This window comes from Mchenga conophoros, linkage group LG5 (genome assembly GCF_057382185.1).
Source record: "Mchenga conophoros isolate Kocher_MC1m ecotype Shallow Benthic linkage group LG5, M_conophoros_male_GT1.1, whole genome shotgun sequence".
Lineage (NCBI taxonomy): Eukaryota > Metazoa > Chordata > Actinopteri > Cichliformes > Cichlidae > Mchenga > Mchenga conophoros.
The window spans coordinates 20838620-20862598 of record NC_140530.1 but is presented as its reverse complement, the minus strand read 5'-3'; the positions used below and the strand labels follow the sequence as shown (position 1 = coordinate 20862598).

The 23979-nt window shown below is 43.0% G+C and overlaps 3 protein-coding genes across 5 annotated transcripts; 2 read left to right on the top strand and 1 right to left on the bottom strand.

The window, feature by feature from the left end:
* The first annotated feature begins 192 nt into the window (after positions 1-192).
* LOC146574445 (rab GDP dissociation inhibitor beta) lies at positions 193-4998 on the top strand. Its single transcript, XM_085274080.1, has 11 exons — positions 193-334; positions 903-1010; positions 1102-1198; positions 1301-1435; positions 1519-1717; positions 1802-1933; positions 2606-2705; positions 2796-2967; positions 3068-3212; positions 3301-3355; positions 3450-4998. The coding sequence occupies exons 1-11, from the start codon at positions 290-292 to the stop codon at positions 3591-3593; spliced, it is 1332 nt and encodes a 443-aa protein (XP_085130206.1). The 5' UTR covers positions 193-289; the 3' UTR covers positions 3594-4998.
* Positions 4850-12614, bottom strand: ndufaf3 (NADH:ubiquinone oxidoreductase complex assembly factor). 2 transcript variants are annotated; one of them, XM_085274084.1, is made up of 5 exons: positions 12326-12614; positions 7396-7591; positions 7206-7272; positions 5845-5945; positions 4850-5727 (listed from the first exon to the last, which is right to left on the bottom strand). In XM_085274084.1, the coding sequence occupies exons 1-5, from the start codon at positions 12412-12414 to the stop codon at positions 5608-5610; spliced, it is 573 nt and encodes a 190-aa protein (XP_085130210.1). In that variant the 5' UTR covers positions 12415-12614; the 3' UTR covers positions 4850-5607. The 2 variants fall into 2 exon arrangements, with proteins under 2 accessions (XP_085130210.1, XP_085130209.1); XM_085274083.1 differs by lacking the exon at positions 12326-12614 and adding an exon at positions 9393-10043.
* nckipsd (NCK interacting protein with SH3 domain) lies at positions 9976-22794 on the top strand. 2 transcript variants are annotated; one of them, XM_085274079.1, is made up of 13 exons: positions 9976-10334; positions 11179-11291; positions 11375-11585; positions 13742-13817; positions 13954-14552; positions 16931-17101; positions 17596-17682; positions 18950-19088; positions 19193-19273; positions 20318-20446; positions 20642-20731; positions 20838-21010; positions 21258-22794. In XM_085274079.1, exons 1-13 carry the CDS (start codon positions 10164-10166, stop codon positions 21480-21482), a joined length of 2265 nt encoding a protein of 754 aa, XP_085130205.1. In that variant the 5' UTR covers positions 9976-10163; the 3' UTR covers positions 21483-22794. The 2 variants fall into 2 exon arrangements, with proteins under 2 accessions (XP_085130205.1, XP_085130204.1); XM_085274078.1 differs by having other exon boundaries at positions 13951-14552.
* Positions 22795-23979: the final 1185 nt, after the last annotated feature.

Below are 23979 nucleotides of genomic sequence, written 5' to 3'. Positions count from 1 at the left end.
GACTTAGTATCATTACAACAGTGGGATATATTATATGTATAATAATACCTCAATCTGCAGTGACTGAGAAGCTCATAGAGCCAATCTCTCTCTATCACACACACACACACACACACACACACACACACACACACTGCATAGATGGGTCTTAAGAGGATTATTGCAAAGGGGAACACCAAGCAATTGGTGTCACCTATCATCATCACACCTGTTTCTGTCTTACTACACACAGACCCACACTCATAGACTGTGACAGGCTGCGGAAACAAAGCACTGGTACTCAGTGAGGATGGAGCAAGAATATGATATTATCGTGCTTGGAACTGGACTGAAGGTACGAAATTTATATTTGCTGTAAAATCTAAAATGAAATAATCTCTTTTGAATCTCTCTCTATATATGATTCTGTTGGTTAACAGGATTTTATGCCTACTTTATTGTCAGTACAAAGCTTGAACCCCGTGAACTGAGCAGGCCATCTTTTGTCATGTGGTCTGAGGTGGAAATGTTCTGAGCTGACCAAAACCAGAAACCCCGCTGTGAGCAAGATATATATAAAGTGCTAAAAGAAAAGATACCTCACAATAACTGCGACCTTACCAAAACAGTTCTCAAGCAGAGGCACAGTCCTTTTACTGAGCACTTGCAATCATGACTTCTTTCATTTCCTCTTTTCGCTCTTGATTCAATAAGTGATTAAAGTCTGTAAGTGACTGGACTTTCTGCCATGTTTTTCTCGCTTTTACTAATGATCCACGTGCAGACTTGTTAAGCTCTTGCTGGCTGCTAAGGAGGATTTATGGCAATTACCTCTTTAGTCTAGTCCTGATCTGTATACCTTAAACTACCAGCTGCTGATTCGGACACATTTGCCCCTCTGTTTTCTTCCTCATCTCTTTCAGGAATGCATCCTCTCTGGTTTAATGACTCTAAGTGGGAAAAAGGTTCTCCACATTGATAAGAATCCTTATTATGGAGGAGAGAGTGCATCCATTTCTCCCCTTGAGGAGGTGCAGGCAAACAAATACAAAACTCATGAGCATGCATGCACGTACCTTCATTTGAACACTGCTGATAATAAGGTGTTTCCTTTATTTGCAGCTGTACAAGAAGTTTAAGACTCCTGGTCCTCCAAAATCGATGGGCAGAGGGAAAGAGTGGAATGTTGACCTCATCTCCAAATTTTTTCTTTCCACCGGTGAAAGTTTACTGTTTATTGGCAGGTGTTTGTGCAATGTCTTGCTGATTGTTTTGATAGAAATGAGCATGCTTTAATTTTTGGGTGCTGTGGTTTGTGCAGGTCAGATGGTAAAAATCTTGTTGCACACCGAGGTTACTCGGTATCTGGACTTTAAAGTCGTAGAAGGCAGCTACGTATACAAAGGAGGAAAAGTGCACAAAGTCCCCGCCAGTGAAAAAGACGCAGATGCTTCAGGTGCCAAATCAAGTCATTCCACTTTTTAAGACAAGTTTCCAGACGGCCATAGCTTTATAACGCTGAAATATACATATTTTCAGATCTGATGGGCATGTTCGACAAGAGGAGGTTCAAGAAGCTGCTGCTCTTTGCTCTGAACTTTGACATAAGAAACCCTCGTACCCACCATGATGTGGATCCTCACAAAACGACCACAAGGGAATTGTTCCATCGCTACGACCTGGGACTTGATGTCATAGAGTTTATAGGTCACGCCATAGCCTTGCACAACAGTGAGAGGTCAGTTATAGGAACTTAAGTGAAACAACACTGAAAACAGATTAGTAGGCATGATTTAAACCTGTCTACCTGCCGTCCTCGCAGTTACCTGGACCGGCCCTGTGTGGAAACCATCAGTCGGATCAGGCTGTACTCCGATTCGCTGTCCTGTCGAAACACCAGTCCGTACCTCTACCCACTGTATGGTCTCGGGGAGATACCACAGGGTTTTGCCAGGTCAGGTTCTCACTAGTTCTTTGATTTATGTTCATCAACAGTTTAATTAGTTTAATTCGACTATTTTAATTCGAGTGCAAAAATCCTAGATATTTGCACTCTAGGATTCAGTGCAAGTATATCATCATCAGCCTCCAGCAAGCATGACCTTTAGTGGATGTTCTTCCACTGAAAGTTAAAAGTGGCCCCTTTTTTAAATTTCCATATTATCAGTCAGTCAATCAGTCAGCCAGTCAGCATGATTCACAATTCAAAATTAATCTTATTTATCATACACCAAGCCCCTCAGTTCATCCTTTAACAAAGGCTTCCTTCCACGTCCCTTTAAGAAAACTTTCTTCTGATTGGTTGCTCCTTGCAAACAAAAGGTTTGAGCAGCAGGTGGGTGGAGCTTATCTTCTTAAAGCTAGAGCTGCGTACCTGAAATGATCACATTAGGGAAATCCAGTCTTAATGACAACATTCAGAGCCAAGAGTGGGAAAAACTTTATAAAACCAAATGTTCAGAGTTGCTGATGTCTTTCTTTTAAACTTTTCTCATTTTTAATGTGAGCATGTGCCATTATAGCACTTTCTAGCACACATAAAGAAAAGCATAATAAAAGCTGTTTAAAGGAAACGTTCAGACATTCATGCTTGCACTTATAAGATCCAGTCCTCTTTGTGTTTCAGACTGAATGCAGAGTATGGAGGAACGTTCCTGCTGAACAGGGCAGTGGATGAAATTGTGATGGATAGTGGCAAAGTGAAAGCTGTGAAATCTGAGGGGAAGGTGGAGTAGACAAAATTAAGCCCTGCAGTCACTGTCCAGGAGGCATTTGTACTCCCACTGATGTGGTCTTTTTTTCTCTCCTTCTAACAGCTGTTCCACTGCAAACAGTTAATCTGTGATCCCAGCTACGTTCCCAATCGAGTGAGGAAGGTGGGGCGTGTCATTAGGGCGATCTGTTTTCTAAATCATCCAGTTAAACACACTCATGATGTCAGCTCCTGTCAGATCATCATCCCTCAAACTCAGCTTAACAGGAAGTCAGGTACTAAGTTATACTACCACAATATCTAACATGTACAAAGTTGAACCCCCTGACCTGCTCTTCCTGGATTTGCTCCTTTACTACTTCCTCCTCCATGCAGACATTTATATATCTGTAGTGTCCTTTGCGCACAACGTGGCATCAGATGGGATGTACATCGCCACAGTCAGCACAACTGCAGAAACCACCAACCCAGAGAAAGAACTGCAGCCAGGACTCGAGCTCCTCGAACCCATCGTGCACAAGTTAGTGACACTCTGAAGACTTAAATCTGACAGTTTGTGTTTTTGTGGTGTGATTTAATTCAGTGCAATTCCTTCTTGTTGAATTCAGATTTGTGTCTGTCAGCAATCTGCTAGTTCCAAATGAAGATGGAAAAAAGAGTCAGGTAATGATGGGGTTTCCCCAAAACTAAAGCAATGACACGACTGAAAATAGGATGGTGGCCTTAATTTTTTTTTAAATCTCTTCTGTCCTTTTAGATATTTGTGTCCCGCTCGTATGATGCAACAAACCACTTTGAGACTGAGTGTGAGGACATCAAAGACATGTACCAGCGACTCACAGGGACAGAGCTCAGCTTTGCAGGATCCAGGCACCAGTCTCATAACTCTGATGACGACTGAGGACAGCTTGATGTCAGCAGCTGGGAGGCCGTAAATGTATGTGGTGTATAATCATCATTCATGGATGATTATATGCCACAGCTGTAAAGCAGAGGGTGTGATGTAGGGTGTAGACTGAACAGAGAGTGTGCTACGTAACTGCCTGACGTCTCTTTTGCCTCTTAATTTGTTTGCTGTAATTTCTCTCTCGTGTGAAAATCTGCTAAATAATGATGTTGCTACTTTGTTATGAGAGAAGGTAATACACCAATATGACTTTTCTGCTGGATAGTTTTTACATCGGTTGTTTACACCAGAGTGAAACTTTTTTATTTTATTTTATATTACTTATCAAGTTATATTGACTAAAAAACAGAAAATGTCGTGAAAGTATTGAATGTAGTGTCTACCTTCACATTCAATGTTTGTTTGCTCTTCAAATTCACTTATGTATGGCTGAATAATTTCTGCATAAGGAAAAGAGGTCGCCTAACTGGATGTCTGTCAGTCAATCAATCAATCAATCAATCAAGGCTTTATTCGCCACATGCAGGTTGCCCTGCAGTGAAATGGCCTTACACACACACACACACACACAACACAGACATCACATGGGGATACAGGTCAGAGATCGGTAGCGTTACAGAAAAAAACAACAAAAAAAACACTGAAATATACACTACAATAGGAAAGTACAAGAGGGGAAAAAAAAGAGACCTCTACTCATGCTGGGCTCCTGGGAGGACAGCATGAGAACAGGAGAAAAAAAACCTCCTCTGCACAAAAAGCACATAAATGTCCACAGCACAACATTATGGAACACGTGACAAGCAACAGGGATGGGTAACTTTAACCAAAGTTAAAGTTAATTAGATAGATTTTTTTTAAAGTGTTGATCAGTGAGAGTGTTTATGAGCTGCAACATGCAGCTTGTGAGCGATGAGGGTTTAAAGTGTTCAGCCTGACGCTGGGCATCTTCACCGAGACAGATGATTAGCGATGAATCACACTGATGTGTAAAGGATTACTGGACTCTCTTATCTGTGGGGCTTATGTGTGAGAAGGACAAAGCCAATAAATTAGATGCTGCACAAACAGCTTGTCAGTGGCAGCGTGCTGGATGCAGAGGACGGACAGACGCACGGAGTAAAGAGGCTTATCCAAATGAAGGACACTGGCCACCAGCACCTCTGGTAGCCACATTAAAATTATTTCTTTAACAAACGATCCCCTTTAACTGCTGCCCAGATCACATTCAAAATGAAAACACTGCATGCTGAGGTGATCTTACTACTGATTTATTGTAAACAATAAAAATACATTACACTTATGCTGCAGTAAAGCATTTATATTTTTATACAAGCAAAACTTGTGTTTATATATAAGAACATGCTTACACTTTATTACAGTCTAATTCTGGATTCCTTGACTTGAGTCTTCTTTTAAACTCATGCACACAGAGCTATAAGCAGCTATAAGCAGAATTACAACGGTGATGTGAGACATTTTTATGTGCAACCACATGCTGACTGAAATGTGTGACAGGAAACCCAAAATCAGCATTCACTGGTACACAAACCTCACAGAGATCACTGGGTGAAGGTGGCTGCTACTGCGCTCGTTTACAGCTCTGTATTTATAGACTGTCAGATAGTTATGTTACACTGGGCCTTTGTGCAGCCCTCAGCTGTACGAATTAAGCTTTTAGCATTTTAGCTCCTCACCCTTGAGCTAGCTTCTCCTGACTGGCTGATCCTTCCAAACAGGTTTGAACAGCCAGAGGTGTGCGCCTTAGATGACCACATTAAAGGTATCAGCTCCCACTGACATCATCCAGAGACAAAGTTTAAAAAGAAGTTTTAAATGAACATCTTCTGGTACGACACTATAAATGTCAGGAAAAGCGTAAAAGAGTCACTTAACTTTGTCTATAAGGAAATAAGTGTTGTAATAAAGTGTTGGAGCTTGTTACTACTGGAGTTTTGTGCACAGGCAGATCATCAGTGAACTGCTGACCATTTGTAGTGATCACCTTCTACATGTTGTTGTTGTTCCCAAGGACTTCAAGTGCTGTGCTGGGTGATGGAGGGATCAGGCCTGCGGCTACAATTCTTCGCTCGCTCATTAGGAAGTTGAAGGTTGCACACGCGTTTGGCTGCAAATCAGAATAAATGAATGAAAAAAGACATAAAAGAAGACAATAAGAAGTATTCCAGTGTCTGTTAGCTCATGCCATGCTGTCAGAAAGAGAACAGGATCACTTGTATTTTACCGTGTCCTGCACCTCCACAGAGATGCCTTTACTCTTCAGAAGTGCGAGCACCGAGGGGTTGATTCGTTCCAGTCGTGCGCCTGTGCCCAGCACGAGAATCTCTTCACAAACCAGGAAGAACAGACAATGAGGCAGATAACATTAACAATAACATTTCAGTGGACACATAGAAGAGAGTGGACACTCTGGCAAGGACATTAATGTACCTCACTCAGTGGAACACAAATGATTCTCATGTACAAAGACTGAGCTGAAACAGACTGAGCTGAAACAGACTGAGCTGAAACAGACTGAGCGCGCTCGCTGCCCGACTGTTAAAACAGGCAGACACATGAACAGACGTTTGCCAAAAGACAAGCGACTGTGCCAACAGTGTGGTGGAGCCATTATACAAACGGAGCTGCACTTTCTCACTGCCACTGCTCAGTTCCTCACACTTTCACAAGTCCACATACAGAGTGTTGGTGGTGCTGACTAATGAGCCAGAGCAGACTTTCAAGACGGGAACCATGACAGATAACCCAGCAAATGCTTTGGTTTTTTTAATAACTGTGGACCAACTCACTTTTCTCAGTATTTAGTTTTGGTTAAAAACTAGCTTAGAAAAAACAAACAAACAAAGAAAACATGTGCTAGTTCTGCTTTGACACTGTTGGTCATAACATTTTAATTCAAAGCCTTCATGATGCAGATGGTTTAACAGGTCCGGTCCTCGATTGGTTTTCATCACAATAATGAATCTTACCTTACAATACAAAGTGACCTGAGTCAACTGTTGTGGTTGTTGACTGTAGAAATAAAATTGAATTGTACTGAATCACACCTCCAAAAAAACTCCAAAAGTAAAAATTAATCAGGGGTTCCTCAGGGGTCTGCCCTTGGTTCTTTACCTCTTTAACCTTTAAATGTTCCTGTATGGTTCCATCTTTAAAGAAGACAGAATATATATTCTTATGCAGATGATACATGGTTCTACCTATCATTTCACATTGATGATCATTTTACTCTGAAAAATTACTGGATGTTTAGAACATTTTAGAACTAAGCAGAACAGACACAGATATTTGTTGTTGGTTCAGAAAGTCAGAGACAGAAGATTTGTTCACATGAATCAACTCTGTCTCTGAAAGACCTCAAACAAGTCAGAAACCATGGCATCATTTTGCAGTGAACTCAGCTTTGATAATCAAGGTTACCAGAACTGCTTTGTACCACTTAAAAAACTCATCTTTAACTGAATCTGTGAAATCGGTCCATACTTTCATATCAAGCAAGTTAGATTATTGTAATGTTCAATTTGCAGAATTGACAAAATCATCAGTCATCTGTTTAAAGGTCTGCTTTAGTGCGTATATTGGTACCTATTTTTGGTTCAAGCATGTGGAAGAGTGAAACACTTTCTTCTGTGATATCTTTCGAACTTCCAATCTGCAGAGAGAGAAAACACACACATATATAGTTGTTAAAATAAACTACAAAAAAAAAAGAAAAAAAAGAGAGAATTTCATAAACTTTCACAAACTGCAAGGACAGACTGGAAAGCACTTTCACCTTCCACTGCAGGATAGCAGGAGGCAGCACGGCACAAGGCCCATACACCCTGTTTCCATCGATATTGAATCCTGCAGAACTGTAGCTGTGGACGAGGACCCCATTGTCTACATCCTTCTGCATGACAGAGACTGTGGTGCGCTGGTACAACTCGTCATCGGAGGGTTCCAGTCTATGAGCTCGGGACAAAAATGGGCTAAAGAAAGACAACAAGACCCCCACAGTAAGTTAGAACCAGAACCATAAACAGTAGCAATTGTTTTCTATAGTACTGAAAAACTGTGGGTGTGAAACAGATAGAAATCTTTGCACTTTGAATTTCAAAAAACAGGCTGCACCACGGACCTGCTGCCCAACGGCCCACTTTACACGCCAACCCACTGATAAGGATGTGAGCCAAAAGCTTTAGGCCTCGTTCTGCAAGCCAGGAGCCAAAATATCTGCTCGTCTAAGGAGCTGCAGCAAATGTTAGCCTGCTGTCACACTTTCTTTCCAGGCTATTCCAGAAAACTGAGCTAGATCAGCACTTCTTTGATTCTGAGCTTCTCTGGTCAGATGGAGTCTCACCAGCGGCTTTTAGCAGTGCGACTGGCAATATAAGCCCGGGAAACAGCATGTATGACAGGTAGGTATGAGATAGTAGTAGATTAGAGGTCTGCTGCCTCTGTTGTGTGGAGTGGAGCGGGTGTGGTGGGTTGTCCACGTGCAGTTTCTTCAGTGACCTCCTGTCGCTCAGTGACTCAGACAGCTCCAGATTCTGACCAATGATGGTTCCAGCCTTGTGAATTTGTTTGTTGGTCCTGCTGGCATATCTGGCACTAATGCTGCCAGCAGACAACAGGCTAAGAGAAGAGCTCCAGCATTCTGTTGCACAAATTGATCGTACCCTTCTTGCACAAAACATCAGTGTTGGTCCTCCATATGATGAACAAACGCAATAAATAAATAAGAATAATCTCAAATTTAAACCTGGATGAACTGCAGTTTAGGTTGATCTAAATTTCCCCATCAGCTGCATAGTTACACTCAAGTCAAGTGGCTTTATTGTCATTTCAATCATGTGTAGTGGTACAATACACAGTGAAGCGAGACAACGTTCCTCCAAGACCATGGTGGTACATATAACAGACAATCAATACATGATTACATAAAGTGCAAGTGTGCAAAAATTGCAAAAAAAAACAAAACAAAGAGTGCAACACCACCATCATCACATCCCAAAAGTGCTCTAATGGACTGAGATCTGGTAACTGTGATGTTTAAATGATGCTCAGCTGGTACTAGGTGGCCAAAAGTATGCCAGGTTCGACATACTGTGTACTTACAGATGCCTTTCTGCATGCCTCGGCTGCAGTAAGTGGTTATTTGATTTACTGCTGCCTTTCTGTCAACCACAAAGTTGGCCATTCTCCTACAATTCTCCTGCAACCTCTGACAAAAAGAAGGGATTTTCATCCAGAGAACTGCTAGTCAGAGGATTTTTTTTTCTGGACTGTTCTTTGCAAACCTTAGAAACGGCTGTGTGGAAAAATCCCAGTAGACCAGCAGTTTCTGAAATATTCAGACTAGCCTGACAATCTGACACCAAGTCACATTTCCTCGCCATTATAGTGCTCAGGTTCAGGCTTCATGCTGTGTAACTATAAAATATGCTGCCCTGTGATACCATATCAAAGGGTCCTATAAAGCAGTCAGTTCATTCATGACATAAGCTTGCATAATTTCTATTACCTTTTTTTAAAATCATTTTAGGCATGACAAACATTAAGCCGCTAAGCTTCTTTAATATAAGGATATGATCTTTTACCTTATATATCACAGTCAAATTAGATTTAGATGGTTTGCGGGATAAAAAAAAAAACTTCTTAAAGAAACTTGGTGACTACTTGGTGTTGAACAACAAATAATAGTCAAAACAATAGCAGGTTGTATGCTCATAAATACTTTGACAATGTAAGTTAATGAAACGTGAGCCTTAAAACGAAACACCGCCCTACCTCCTGAAAGCGGGCACCGCTCTGGAGGAGAACAGAAAGCCCTGGGTTGATTTCTGAAGGAGAAATCTGGCAAAAACCGCAGCAGTGGCCATGTTAACAGAGAAATGGAGAAATGACCCAACCGGTGGCAGGCTGGGGGGCATAACACAGTGTAACACCAGGCACTCGTTTCCGGTGCTGTGTAATGCAAAGTCGAACATCTTTCATTTATTCCTTTTTTGTTTATTCTTTAAAAAAAAACATCGCGTTATCTTGTTTACATCACGCATTTAAGTTAATCAGATGCACAATAATAATAATAATAATAATAATAATACGTACTGAAGGAAAAAAAAGGGGAGAGGGCGAAATTAACGGGATAACGGCTAACAGTTGGTTACATACGCATGGAGGTAACTCTTACGTAAAAGTATAGATATTAAAATATTAATGTCATTTTTATTTCCGTTTTTGTCGCCTATATGTCGGGTGTTATCCGTATTTAGCTGAAATTTCAATGAAGTTGATATAAAATAAAATACTAAGTCAGCTCTGTCTTTGATTAAAATGTCTGGGGGGCGTGTTCGGTGGGATGTGACAGCGCCCTCCTACGGTGTTTACGGTAACAGTCGGGTCAGATGATCCGAGCTGCATTGTAAATAGACATGCCTTCGTAGCCGCTTTAAATCATCCCCAGCAAAGCAGATTTCGGCACTCGGGCACTGCTTATCTCCAGATAACCCTTCTCTGTCGTTATCGGGTCGTTTCGCTGTCTTAAAGTGTCATTAAAGTATGTACCGGTCTTTGTACGCCTTCCGATCCTCGGAGCCCAACTCGCTGCACTTCGCGGCCGGAGAAAGCTTTTTAATCCTGGAGAGGAGCAACAAACACTGGTGGCTGGGGTCCCACTGCAGCTCGGGGGAAACCGGCTACATCCCCGCCTCGTATATCGAAAAAATCCAGGTAAAAACAATGTTTGCAATGCTCACTTTCCCTCTTTGGTTTCAGTGAATGGCATCAGTGACCGAGCTGCACCCTGGGGTGACGTGAAATCCAGGGAATGCGTAGTAAAGCGGCTGAATTGATGCGATCAGACGGATTCAGTGTACCGCTATATGTGCTGCAGTGCAAGCCATGTTGAGGGTGTCAGGGTGGGGGAATGCATGCTTGCGAAATAATAAGCCATAAATTATTGCAAAGGTTGCAGTATGGAGGGACATGGGGTGGCTTTTTTTCTTCCTGCACTGCAGTTGCTGACTGCGACAGAGAGGAGCTTGCAGGAGGATGGGACAGGAAAAGAGTCAGGAAAGGATGCAATATAAGAGGATGACAAGGGGAAATACTGAGTAAGGATGAGAGATAGAGCAGATTCAAGGCCACCACCTCTGCCACACAGAGCCATTGTTTCTGCTCAGATTAACTAATCTCCTCCTGTGACTGTGTATCATTTTCCTTTTCTGCTCTCTCATTGTTTTCAAAAGTAGCTGTTCCTTCCACATAACTTTGATTCCCTCTCAGTCACACCCAGATGAGCTCAGCAGTCTCCAGACTCATAGTGAACTAGTCAGAGCATGTTATTTAAAAGAAAAAAAAGTGTCTCACAGGAGAGGAGCGCTGACTGTAATTAATGACATTGGCCTGAATGTGCAGCCTCAGTGAGCATGTGTGACTCTGGTTAAAAGGCTGTTTATGTTAGATAACCGTCCCAGTTTGTCTCACCCTCAGAGCCATATGGCTTGCCCGGTTTTGATCATTTTGTATGCCACTTAATATTTCATTGAGTTTATCCCCCGCCTCTCTCTCTCAGGCTCCAGAGCAGGATGAGGTACTGCAGTCCATCGACAGAGCGATCGAAGGAATCCACAATGTGGCCTTAAAGAATGGAGGCAAATACAATCTGGAGCAGCGGGATGTTCTGCAGTGAGTGAAGCTCTTTATGGAGATGGTGCAGCTCAGTGTTTCTCTGTGTGCTGTGTTTGAATCGCTGCCCTCCTCTGTCGCAGAAAGCTCATCCATCACAGAAAGGAGACCCTCGCTCGGCGAAGTTCGTCCTCCGCCAGTCACAAACAGGGCCTCCCATCTTCCAGCAGTGAGATATCGCTCAGTCAAACCCCTCCTCCACCCAATGGCCTTAGCAGAGACTATCAGCGACAGGGAAGCGTGCCGTTATCAGGAAGCATGGACAGTATGCAAGGACAACAGGGTTTTTATCAGGTAACAAGCAGGTGCAGTTTTTCTTACCTCATGCTCCAATTAATCTGTTAATATAAATGTGAATTATTAACATGAAAAAGCCTCGGTGCATGCAAGAGGTGCAGGGCATGGCAATCAATCTGATATATACATATAAATATTATTGTTTATTATTGTCTGCTCAGCTGTGATGCTGCTCTGGTGCATGTGCTGCGAAAAAGGAGTTTAAAGAGTGGAGTCAGAGCCGCTCTGTACCTGTCGGGTCGCATTTCTAAACAATGTTCTGAAAAAAAATGAAGAAAAGTTTCATGCTGGTGTTTGTGTATCATGCAGCACTGTGCAAAAGTCTTGAGCCACTCCTCATTTCTTTATATTTTGCTTTCAAGATGTCAGACGAAGTTTTTTTAAGTGGTCTTAAGCAATAGTTCTCCAGGCTTTCTAAAGGTCTTTTAGAGTTTCTCTTTGAACATTTGCTGTTTTTTTTAACTTATTTTTAGTTCAATCCTTTTACCTGTAACCTGACTGTGAATCATTCAGGCATACAAAAGGCACCTAACTCACAGGATGAACCACCGTTGTGTCTACATATAACAGACAACACAGGAAAGAACCAGTTAGTGTGTACTTAATAAATATGAGGAAACTGGACAGGTGAAGAATAAAAGAGGAAGTGTCAGGTATTAAAAAAATCTATCTACAGCTGATGAACAGTATCTGAAAGTCATGGCCAACAGAAATGCAGCAAAGACCTGGCACAGTACCTGAACAATGCATCTGGCTCTGCAGTTGATCCATCAAAAATCAGTGGCAACAGCGGAGGGAGCGATGAATCCAAATTCAGACTCAACATTACTGAAGCTGTGTGCGATCACTTTGACAGAATCAAATAAAAGGCAGCCAAAAAGAGCTCTGAATGTCCTTCAAGAAGCCTGGAGAACTATTCCTGAAGACTGCTTAAAGAAACTAGAAGAAAGTTTGACTAAGAGAGTTCAGGCTGTGCTGAAGAGGCGGCTGTGGCTCAGGACGTAGAGCAGGTCTTGTGCTAATAGGAAGGCCGGTGGTTCAGTCTGCATGCCAGATATCCTTGGGCAAGATACTGACCCTGAGTTGCTCTGTAATGCCTTCATGGGAGTATGAATTTGTGTGAATGTCAGACAGAAAGCACTTAACTGTAGAAAAAAGTGCTTGTATGAATGGGTCTGTGAGGCATGTTGTATAAAGCAGTTTGAGAAACTTGCTGTATTAGAACCATGATACCAAATATTGACTTTCAGGTGCATTTCAAGCACATAACGAATGAGGCGTTCCTCAAGACTTTTTGCATTATAATGCGTGTCCCAGTACTGATCTATTTGTGAAAGGCGATGATATTAGCCGGAGTGTAAATGAGTTTTCATGAAGCTCAGACAACAGGTTGATCTGCTCATTGGTTCCTCCACAGCGTGACCTGCTTTCAGTGTCTGTCTTGATTTTATACACAACATTTTTTTAACCCAACAATTTTTTATTATTTTTGTTAGTATAATTGTAAGTACACTTGGTCGTCTTTGTGATTGTGCCATTAATCTTTTTTAATATGTGCTGTTCAGGTTTCACAAGGGACCTGAAATGTGGGAGCTTTGTTTGTGAGCCCTTTTTTTTTTTTTTTTTTTGCTACTAGTTGGTAATTACTGTGACCCATAATTATTTTGTAACAATAGACAACACGTTAATACCAATAAACCGCATTAGTTACTTATTTTTATCATTCCTGCTCCTTTTCTCACGCAGTGCTTCACCATCTGTTCATGGATAGACTTTGCTGTAAACACATTTTTTGTGAGGCATGTCTGCATGTGGCAGCAAAGATGAGCAACAACGTGAATCTGGATCTTTCTCCTCTGTGAAGAAAAGATGAAATGTTAATTTGAGAATAAGAATAATCTGTGCACAAAAGAAAATATCACCGCATCAAAAAACCCATTTTTTTAATATCTAATTTTATAGAAAAATAGGAACGCGAATGCATTTTTTCTGTGGATATTTTTGAGTGTTTGATGAGATTATTTTATCTTAAAAAGATTAGTTCTCTGAGTTCAATGTTAATGCTGAGCTGTGGAAGTTAAATCTCCATCAGCCAGCTGTGCTCCTCCTGGACCGCGAGATGACATGTTTGTTGTCTCCGTCCCTTCCATCAGGTGCCACCTCAGGCCCGGCGTGCTGCTCCGATCACTCCGCCTCCCCCTGAAAAGCAGAGGAACCACCGGCGTCCAGGTGACTTTAAGCCTTGCACTCGTCACCTAAAAACAGATTACGCTCTCAGTGTTTTCGCTCCTGCAGCTCTATTCTTAGTCATTCCTGTTTGCGCTCTCCTTTCTGTAACTGGAGCTCTCTTCCTCTCTCTCAGCAGAGCCAGAGGTCCCCTCCAGAGTGTCCTCTCTTCCCTCGTCCCCTGCTCCCTCCCTCTCGATCAGCACCACCTCCATAGACACGGGCTCCTCCCTCTCTCCGATCTCCTCTGAAGTCAGTCTGCCAAGTATTTCCAGCACCCCTCCTCCTCCTGTGCCGTCCCGTGTCAAGCCCCCCGGGCCGCCTCCGGACCTGCTGCCCTCTGACTTGTCTCCTCAGCCGGCTCCTGCAAAGAAAAGCCCCGCACCGCAGCCCCCCCAGCCTACCCCACCCTCCCAGCGCAGCACCCCTCCACAGCCTGCTGCTCCTGCTTCTCCTGCTGCTCCTGCTGCTCCTGCTGCTGAGGAGGACCAGCGGGAGCCTGAGTGGCCCGTCGCCCCCCCGTCTGTTGCTGAAAACCCTCCTGGCAGCTCCTCGACCTCTGAGGTGGTTCCCATGACCATTGGAGCTGAACTGATCGAGCTGGTGCGAAAGAACACGGGCTTGAGCTACGAGCTGTCGCGGGTCGCCGTCGGCGTGGTGGTCGCCCATCTGCAGACCACTTTGCCGCAGGCCTCCCCCGCTTTGGAGCAAGTCCTCGTCTCGTTGGTGGAGAGCAAGGTCAGATTTGTTTTCATCACATGGCGTGGCTCCAGCACACTGGCGCCCAGCCAGTTTAAGAGCAGAACGCCGGAGTCGTTTAGAGTTTCAGCTCCCGCTGCATTTAGCAGCGAGGGCAGTTCACACAGGATCACTCACACATCTTTAGATACAAGCGTCACGCTTTTCTGTTTCCACTGCTGTCAGGTGGAGATTGTGGTGGAGTGGGTAATGTGACCCCAAATCCCAGTAGATGCCAACTTGTGGCTCCATCCTGTGTTTACACGCTGACATGTGTGCACACATCCTGTCGAAGAGCTCGAATAGTCTGCGGTCTCATCAGGTTGTTTTAATATGTAAAACACTCAACTTAGAAGAAGAAGTTCAAACAAAATCAAAATTAGTCAGCCACAGTGTTAAACAGCCTGCCTTGTGTTGCTATGGCAACTTCGAACTCTCAGGACGTGAGTAGGGTGCTGTCCTGTGGTGTTTGGCAGCAGATCAGCTGGACTCAAGGGGGTGGAGCCTTCGTGGGTCTGGTTTGTTCTACTCCATGGCTTTGATTGTGATCCTGATTGGGAATTCCAGAAAGCAGGTTTAACAAACTCTGAATCAAACATTTAAATCTGAGATGGGAAACTTGAGTTCTCACTTCCAGAAAATCTTATCAGTCAACTCAGAGTATGTTCACCCCGAGTTAAGCACATGTAGGATTCACCATGGCAACAGGTAGATGAAGAGCGTCCAATAGAATCCAGTGGAATGTTAATTTGTGCCGATGCGGACCGTGATGAAGAAAGAGCAGGAGCAGAGAAATGATTCAGTGTCAACGCCCAACTTAAATGTTCATGATAGAAGTATTAAAGCCTCGGATATCATTATTCAGCTGAGAGGGACGAAGAACGTGGCAGATGAGACGCAGCTCATGTACCTTTGAAATCAGGAAGACTGATTTTGGTGATTTGTAGTGGAAAGGATCTTAGGGTTTAAAGTAAATATTGTTAGATTTTTTTTTATTGTTCTCAACAGCGTTTAAAATTTTTTCTTCCAGCCTGTCATCTGTTTTATGATGAAATGCTGCCACAAAGGTTCAGACCACCTGCAGCCTGGATTCAAAGTCCCACTTTAAACCACATTTCTTCCCATTTTAGAGTCTCAGCGCATCAGTGCACAGTCTTGACTCAAATATTTATATAAATTGTAACAAGATGCCATCTGTGAGCTGTGATATGAGCTTTGATGTGGACCGTGTGAGTGAGGAAATGAAACTGAATGTCAGATAGATGTTTCAGGTTCAGCAACGGAGGGGAGGGAGCAGACACAAACCTGCCAGAAAGCTGGTTAGATTCAGAGTTAGCTCAGAGTTAAGTCTCATACTGTGTTTAAAAAAATCAAATTTCACTAAACCTGCTTCCTGGACCAGGACTCGCGCCAGTGCCATTACCACGGGGGGGATGGGGGTCAGTGCTGGTAAAATCCAGATAAATACCAGTTTAATTTTGTGGCTCATCAGTTCATGCTGGCTTTAATGCTTTCTTAATGAACTGCGGAGGACAGCCTCTTTATAAAACAACCGTCAATGTGCCCAGCTGTGCTGCCCGCACACATCCAAGATCTTCATCGACTTCATTGGATTCTTCCTTTATGGGTCACCACATCAGGTCATCTGCCTTCCTATCATCCTCCTCTGGCACACCACTGCTCTGCACGTCCTCCTTCGCTGCATCCATGAATCTTTTCTGAGGTCTTCTTCTTTTCTTCAGTGTCTTTTGTATCCATCTCAGCCTTGCCTCCAAACCGCTCGACCTGAGCCGTCCCTCCAATGGACTCGTTTCTAATCCCGCTTAACCTCCAATGAAAATCTTTCAACTCAGCCACCTCTAGCTCGGCCCTGTGTGTTTCCGTTAGCGCACATCCAAGATGATTAACACAAACACCAAGAAAAAACTCTGGTCTTCACCTTTAAAGCTGCTCTGATAAATGTTTTTATATTTAAGGATGACATAACTAATAATTGTTTGGAGATACGTAATAGTGATGGTTTTCTTTATGTTACAGCAGCAGTGGGGAATAGTTTTTTATTTGGGTGTTTTTAGTCAAAGGGTTCCAGTAAATTCTTTGCTCGTGTGTCTCTGATCAAAAGGAAGAAGGAGGCTTCTCTTTGGAAGGTTTCAAATGCAGTGAAACGATTAGAAAATAAATGTTTTTCTCTCTTCATGGAGACAAGAACATAGAAACATGAGAGCGAAAGCCAGGTGACCTGAAATACAACTCCAGCCATCCACTAAACAGAAAACAAAAGTGTTGTTTCGTCTGTCCTTTAGTGTGAGCCTGTGTGTTCGCTGTAACGGGTTAAACAAACGCAGGCGTGTGCTGATGTTTCTTATCCGTCTCTGTAGGACCTGAGTGCGGCGCTGCCGCAGGGCCAGGTGTGTCACGATGAACAGCGGCTGGAGGTGATCTTCAGCGACCTCGCCCGTCACCGGGACGACTCCCAGCAGCGTAGCTGGGCGCTTCATGAAGATCACGCTCTCATCGCCTGCTACCTCGAGGAGCTGCTGAAGATACTGGTATGCGTTTCTGTTAAATATGCCAACGGGATTCATTTATAAAACTGTAACAAGCAAGAAGAAGAAGAAGAGCAAACATCCAAGGAAACTGGAAGGAAGTGGATTTAGGTCAGGAGAGGGAAGCTTTTCAATGTGTTTTTACATACCTAGTAGACAGGACTGATCTGTTGTTATGATTGTGATGTGAACATTTCCTCTGATAAGCCTGTGATGCGAACCCAGGACGCGTCCAGATGTTGTGTAGTAAATACCAGACGCGTCTGATGGGATCAGAGCGGCTCAGACGGCTCCCAAATCCAGCGACGCACTTAAAGACTGAATCTGGAACCGCTTCAGGCTGCTGAATGAGCTTTGTTGGCAGTTTGTGCTGAGCCACAGTGGGATGCCCAGATGAGCTGTTAATGGCGCTCCTGCGATGTGTGGGAGTCTGATTGTTTGGGGATTATGAAGTTTCATTGTTATGTAATGTGACTGCCTTTGCTTTGTGTCCTCAGACCGATGCAGATCCAGAGGTGTGTAAGAGGATGTGCAAGGCCAACGACTTTGAGAACGTGCTGTCCCTGGTTTCCTATTATCAGATGGTGAGATGTGATGTGAACACAACAAAGGATTTGATGTTTGACTCAAATAAAAATAAAGCATCAACCGTAAAATGTCGCGATGCCTCAGAAAGAACTGCGGCAAATATTGTGTGTTTGATATTTTTCATATTTTTGGTAAGAAGTTACACTGAATGTCATCATTTTGGGCTTTTAATTATTTATTTAAACTCTCCTTTTACCAGGATGGAATGATTGTACAGCATACATCTTTAATGGCTTTAAAAAACAAGAACTGGGTTCAACAAGTTTGGATTTATTTTGTATTTTCTCTGAAGGTCAAAAGTATAGATACACATCTGTAATCTTTTAATAAGTAGTGCTGAAGGTCCTACAGTGCTTTTTAACTTGCAAAGACCAAGGCCTCATAACGTGATTGTATCATGACTGATACGACTGGTAGTTTCTCTTTGCCTGCGTAAAAATTGATTCGTTTGACAGCGTTCGCTGGATTAACTCAGAACAACGGGAAAACCTTCTAGAGAAACGTTTGATGATCAGCTGTCAAACATGGTGGTGGTAGCATCACGCTCTGGACTGTTTTGTTTCCAGTGGTATTGGTACATTGCATAAAGTGGATGGAATAACGAAGGAGGACAATATGTCTGTGAAGGTTCTCAGTCATCCAGGTCATCGTAGTCAAAGGAGCTTGCAAAGAAAAGCGTCTGGACTTCTTTAAGTTGCTTGAAGACGTTTCACCTCTCATCCGAGAAGCTTCTTCAGTTCGAGAAGAAGGAGGACAACTACCTCCAAATTCTTCAACTTCACCTCAAATCAACAGCTAGATGACTGAAACTTGGACACAACCGGGTTTTCGGACAGGACACTGATCGCTGGTTTTGGCTAAAACAGGCTAGAATTAGTCATGTGGAAAAGCTTCTCAAAGGCCTGACCATAACCCTATTAATCATTTGCTGCACCTAAAAGTTGAGCCCATGCCAGGAACCAACCAGTTTAAATGAACTTTATCAATTCTTCCAAGAAGAAGAGCCCAGAGTTGTTCCAGAAGCTTTTTGATGGCTTCCAAAAGTGTCCGGTCTGTGCTGTACAATCATCTGACTCTGGACAAACAGTTCAAAGAAACTATTAAAAGCCCAAAATCAGCACGATGTTCGTGTTTGTGTAGTTGGATATCTGTGTGAAGCATCTGTCAGAGCCGCCCTTGTTCAGCCTGGCTGACCTCAGTCAGAGCTTTACTGTTGTTGTGCATGTTGTGTGGTGATCCGGTCTCGTTGTCGCCTTCGTGCAGGAGCACCGTGTGTCTTTGCGGCTGTTGCTGCTCAAAGTTTTTGGGGCGATGTGCAGCCTGGATGCTGCTCTCATCTCCGCCCTTCTCAACTCCATCCTCCCCATGGAGCTGGCAAGAGATCTTCAGACTGACACACAAGGTGAAAATGTCACTCATTGCAGTTCCTCTTGTTTTATAGTTCAGTTAAAAGTTACCCACGTTTGTCTGATTCACTCTTTTTTTTTTTTTATGTTTTTCCTTCAGAACACCAGAAGATGTGCTACACAGCTTTGCTGCTAACTATGATATTCTCAATGGGAGAGCAGGTTCCATATCATCACTACGGTATGTCTGCTCTCTCATCATTGGATGAATCTGCTGTGTGACACAAAGCAGTGCTTTGAGTTCAGCTTCCTGGCTGTGCTTTTGTCATCATTTCCAGCACATTATGAGAGGCTTATTCAAGCTAAACACATCAAGAAGTTTGACACGTGTGATTTAAAAGCTCAGCCTAAAGGCTATTGTGTGCAGTGCTGCGAGATCGATCAACTTCAGACCAGACAACAAACGACGGAGGCTCCGGAAAAGTGCAATCAAACGATGAGTTTTATTATCACAGGAGAACAACCAACCATCAGCATACGGATTGTTTTGCTCTGACAAGAATACACTGGGTTCTGGTTTTATAGGGTAAAATATCACACCTACGTCAATACAGTTCAAAAATACATGGTGACAGACGGGCAAAAGTTCAACCCGTGCAGACAAGGGTACATCACGTACACTTCTAATAACCATACACCGACATATAACTTCCCTTTTCTACATTACTTGCCTTTTAGGGTAATAACTTCAGGTCTCAGCATCTCTGAGAGCTAATAATGGACCCTCGTCATTAATCACTAAGTAGAGTACTTTGCAGCCAGTCTCAAAGAAGCAGAAGACGCTTAGGCCTTCGCTCAGACCTGCTACTAGATTAATATGTGTATCGTAAGCGTGCATGCAATTAACCTGCTATGTTCTCATCTCCCCTCAGCATGTATCATCTGGACACTCTCACCAGTGAAGCTTAAAACCTTCTAGAATGGAACATCAACTCTAACCAAGCACATTTATGCATTGTGTATAGAATGAACTCAACCTGTAAAAATAGAAAGGTCAATGTGATGACAGACATATTCAATGCAATATAAACCCTGTAGGAAATATTACTGATAAATGATACTGTAAAACATGTTATTAATACATTCTTCATAAGGCAAATTATATGGTAGCAATAAAAGAATCTCTGAATCCCAACATTCCCTCTTTTGACATTCCAACAGGAATGTCACCATACTTCATGTTGTATCACTCTAATAAAAAACACTGGACTCTCCCTGCTTGCAGAACACTTGAATGCCGAGTTTGTTCAGTTTCTGCTGGGTGTGGTGGAGGACGGGCATCCCTCTGATCCCACAGAGCAGCTGCCTGACATCTTCCTGAACCTCGTGCTTTCCTTCAACCTGCACCACACAGGTGAGAACGGCCTCCACAGATGCCTTTATCAGCGTTTTTGTACAAATCATAGCAGGAACCTGAAGGAGTTGGTTTTATTTGTAATTATAACAAATGGAGCAAGGCCATAATTTCAGTGTTCTCTGGATCATTTTTACCTTGAAATGGGTTTACGTAGAAAGAAGTTTAATAGTTGTGCTGCTTGATTGTGTCAAGCTCCCAGCAACAACGTGATCATGAACGAACTGAAGCAGAAAAACGTCAAGATCCTCTCAGAGAAAGTGCTGCTGCTCCTGAACAGAGGCGGTAAAAGAAACTATTTTTGGGAGCGTCCTCACTTTATCCTTCATAAATATTCTTCATGCGTCTTCTTTTTTTTTTTTACATTTTTCATGTCCTTTCCCGCCCCCAGACGACCCCGTGTGCATGTTCAAACACACTCCGCCTGCACCGCACTCGGTGCTCAAGTTCCTGCAGGATGTTTTCGCCAGCCGAGAGACTGCCGACATCTTCTACCGCACCGACATGATGGTGATGATCGACATCGCCGTTCGACAGATATCTGACCTTTCACCTGGTGACAAGGTGGGACACTGAAAGCTGCTGATGTAATTAAGTTGCTGATAAGGAAGTGGGCTTTAGTGGGCCACTGTGGCTCTGGAAAGAGAGAGAGGGGTGATTCTGTTGTTTGCTTGTTTGGGTTACGGGATTCAAAGGCAAAACGTTTAAGTCAAACTGTCAAACAAAAGGAGGAAATCATATTTCATGGATGCATTGCATCCATATTTGTCAGGCACATGATTATTTTTTCTCCTTGTCCCTCCCTGTGAAGCTGCGGATGGAGTATCTCTCCCTCATGCACTCCATAATGCGCTCGACGGACTACCTCGAGCACCGGCACCGCCTGTCGGATCTGCAGGGGACGCTGCAGAGGATTCTCAGGGAGGAAGAAGATCCCGGCGAGGATGAAGGGAGCGCTACGGCGAAACAGATGGATAAGCTGATCGTGCAGCAGATCTACAAGGAGTTCCCACAGATCTGCGAGAACCAGGACTAACCGGTGCCAGTATCACAAACTGTAGTCTGCTCCCAGCTACTGCGGCGAGGTACGGTAAAGATTAAAAGAGGAAGAGCGGACGTTTGAAGACGACTCGTACCCCGCGCCGGCCCGTGCTGAGAGAAGCCGGTGTTTACTCCAGTGCTGCAGCGTGCGTGGGATGCTGAGTGTTATTTGAATAATGAGTGTGTGAGAGTGTGTGAGTGTTTAAGAAGGAAGAAATCTGACAAATGCACAAAAGGTTTGTGCCATATTTGGTGAATTAGTAAGTGGCCAATCCTTGAAGCTCATCTCAAAGCGAATCCTTAGCAATAATGTCCTTGTGAAGCTTACGTGGACTAACTGCATGCACCTAAAAGTATTGTTGAAATTAACTGACTAATAACCACAGGTAAACTCTATTCTAACCAAACTGACTGCAGTTTACAGATTTATAGCAGGAAGGCAAATCAGTGCTTACGTTAGATGATTTGAGGCCACAGCTTCAGCGTGGAGAGAAAGCTTTGAACCTTTACGTGCTTCCCTTTTAGTGGGACCAAACTACTGTGTGTTACTGACAGCGATATTTTCTCCACAGGTCACCGCACTCTTAAAACGGACTTCCTCTTTTATTCATATCCTCCATCCTAATTTAAGACGAGTAGAACAACTTGAGCAAGTTTACTTCTCTGGCGAGAAAAGCACAGTCTGACTCGCGCGTTGCCGATACTAAGCTTTTTGCTGATTAAGCTGCCGCTGCTTATTATCGAGTCTCTTCTCGCTCTGGTACTTTCCTCACAGCTTTTCGCTCTGTACCTGCAAAAGCGAAGCTCCTCAAGCATCACGCCTCATCGACCGTTTACAGCTTCTGTGCTGCAGTAAAGCAAAATTCTGACAACTGGCTTGTGAGCTGTGGCAGGAGTGTTATTACATTATCAGTGTTGTTGATTTCCAGCTTCTCATGTTCATACTTAAAGTCAAGAAGAAGAACTGTAATGCAGGACATTTATTTGATCTCACTGTGGTTTAAATACTTTCATACCTTCCCCCTGATTGTTTTTTTTCCCCTCCTCTCAACACTGTAGTGATGATGTTGTTCATTATTATCTGATTTTTAATCTCTGGCATTGCTTCTCCTGACACGATCCAGAGGTGATATCAGACGTTTAGTGTGAGTGTTTCATTCTCTGGTTGACTGTGTGTGTCTCTTTACGGTGTATGTGCGTTCCTTTGTGCGCGTGCGAGTGGTGAACGTCTCCATGATTCACTTTGTCTGCAAATGTGCTGCGGCTGTGTTATAATGAAACTAATAAAGCTCTATTTTAACAGTGAACTGTATTTTTGAGAGTGTGATTGCGGGGCAGAATATCCTCATTCACAGTCTTCACTGCACTAACGACACAACAAATGTTGAAGTCAGATTTGGCTGTTTGTTTGTTTTATTCAGAGTTCAGAATCATTTAATTATTGTATTTGTTTTATATTTATTGTATTCAATTTATTTTAAACATTATTGCACAACTGAGGTGTTGGAAACATTGCTCTGAGATGTTGGTCCATACTGACATGACGGCATCGCAGAGTTGCTGCAGATTTGTCAGCTACACATCAGTGGTGAGACTCTCCCGTTCCATCACATCCTCAAGGTGCTCTGTTGGATGCATCTGGTGGCCATTTGAAAACAGTGAAATATTCATGTTCAAGAAACCAGTTTGAGATGATTTGAGCTTTGCGGCATGATGATCGTGGTAGAAGCAGCCACTGGATGATGGGAACACTGGGGTGATAGAAGGATGGATATGGTCAGTAACAATACCAAACCAGGCTGTGGTGTTTAAACGATGCTCAGTTGGCACAAAGGGATCCAAAATGTGCAAAGAACATTTTCCCTACACCGTTACAGCTTTTATGCTTTCATTATATTCTGACCCAACCGTCTGAATGTTGCAGCAGAAATCAAAACTCATTAGACTCATTAGACATTTTTCCAATCTTCTATTGTCCAGTTTTAGTCAGCCTGTGTGAACTGTAGGCCGGTTGGTGGTGAGGTAACTAAGTAGGACAGATCAAAAGACACGCTGGAAGAAAAGAGAGCGAGAGGTGGCCACACTCTGTTTCTTCCCCATTCTCACGCTCTGTTTGAACTTCAGCAGGTCATTTTGATCATGCCCACAGGCATAAATGGACTGAGTTGCAGCCATGTGATTGGCTGATTAGATAGTTGAATTACGGAGCATCTGAACACTTGTACCTAATGAAGTGGCAGGTGAGTACACTTAGAAAACACATTTACCATGTTTGAGACTCCAACACTTCTCACTTCACTGAAATACAAGACAAGTGTATCATCTTTGATCCATCAGTTTTTGAGACTTCTACATCATCAATGTAAAAAAAATGAAACAAAGTGTACATTTATAATACATTTTTTAAGGAATAAATAGCAAACATTACACTCAAATTTTGTCAGAAGATTCCTTAAACACTTTTTAAGCCATGTTCTGACAATTATTTCTTT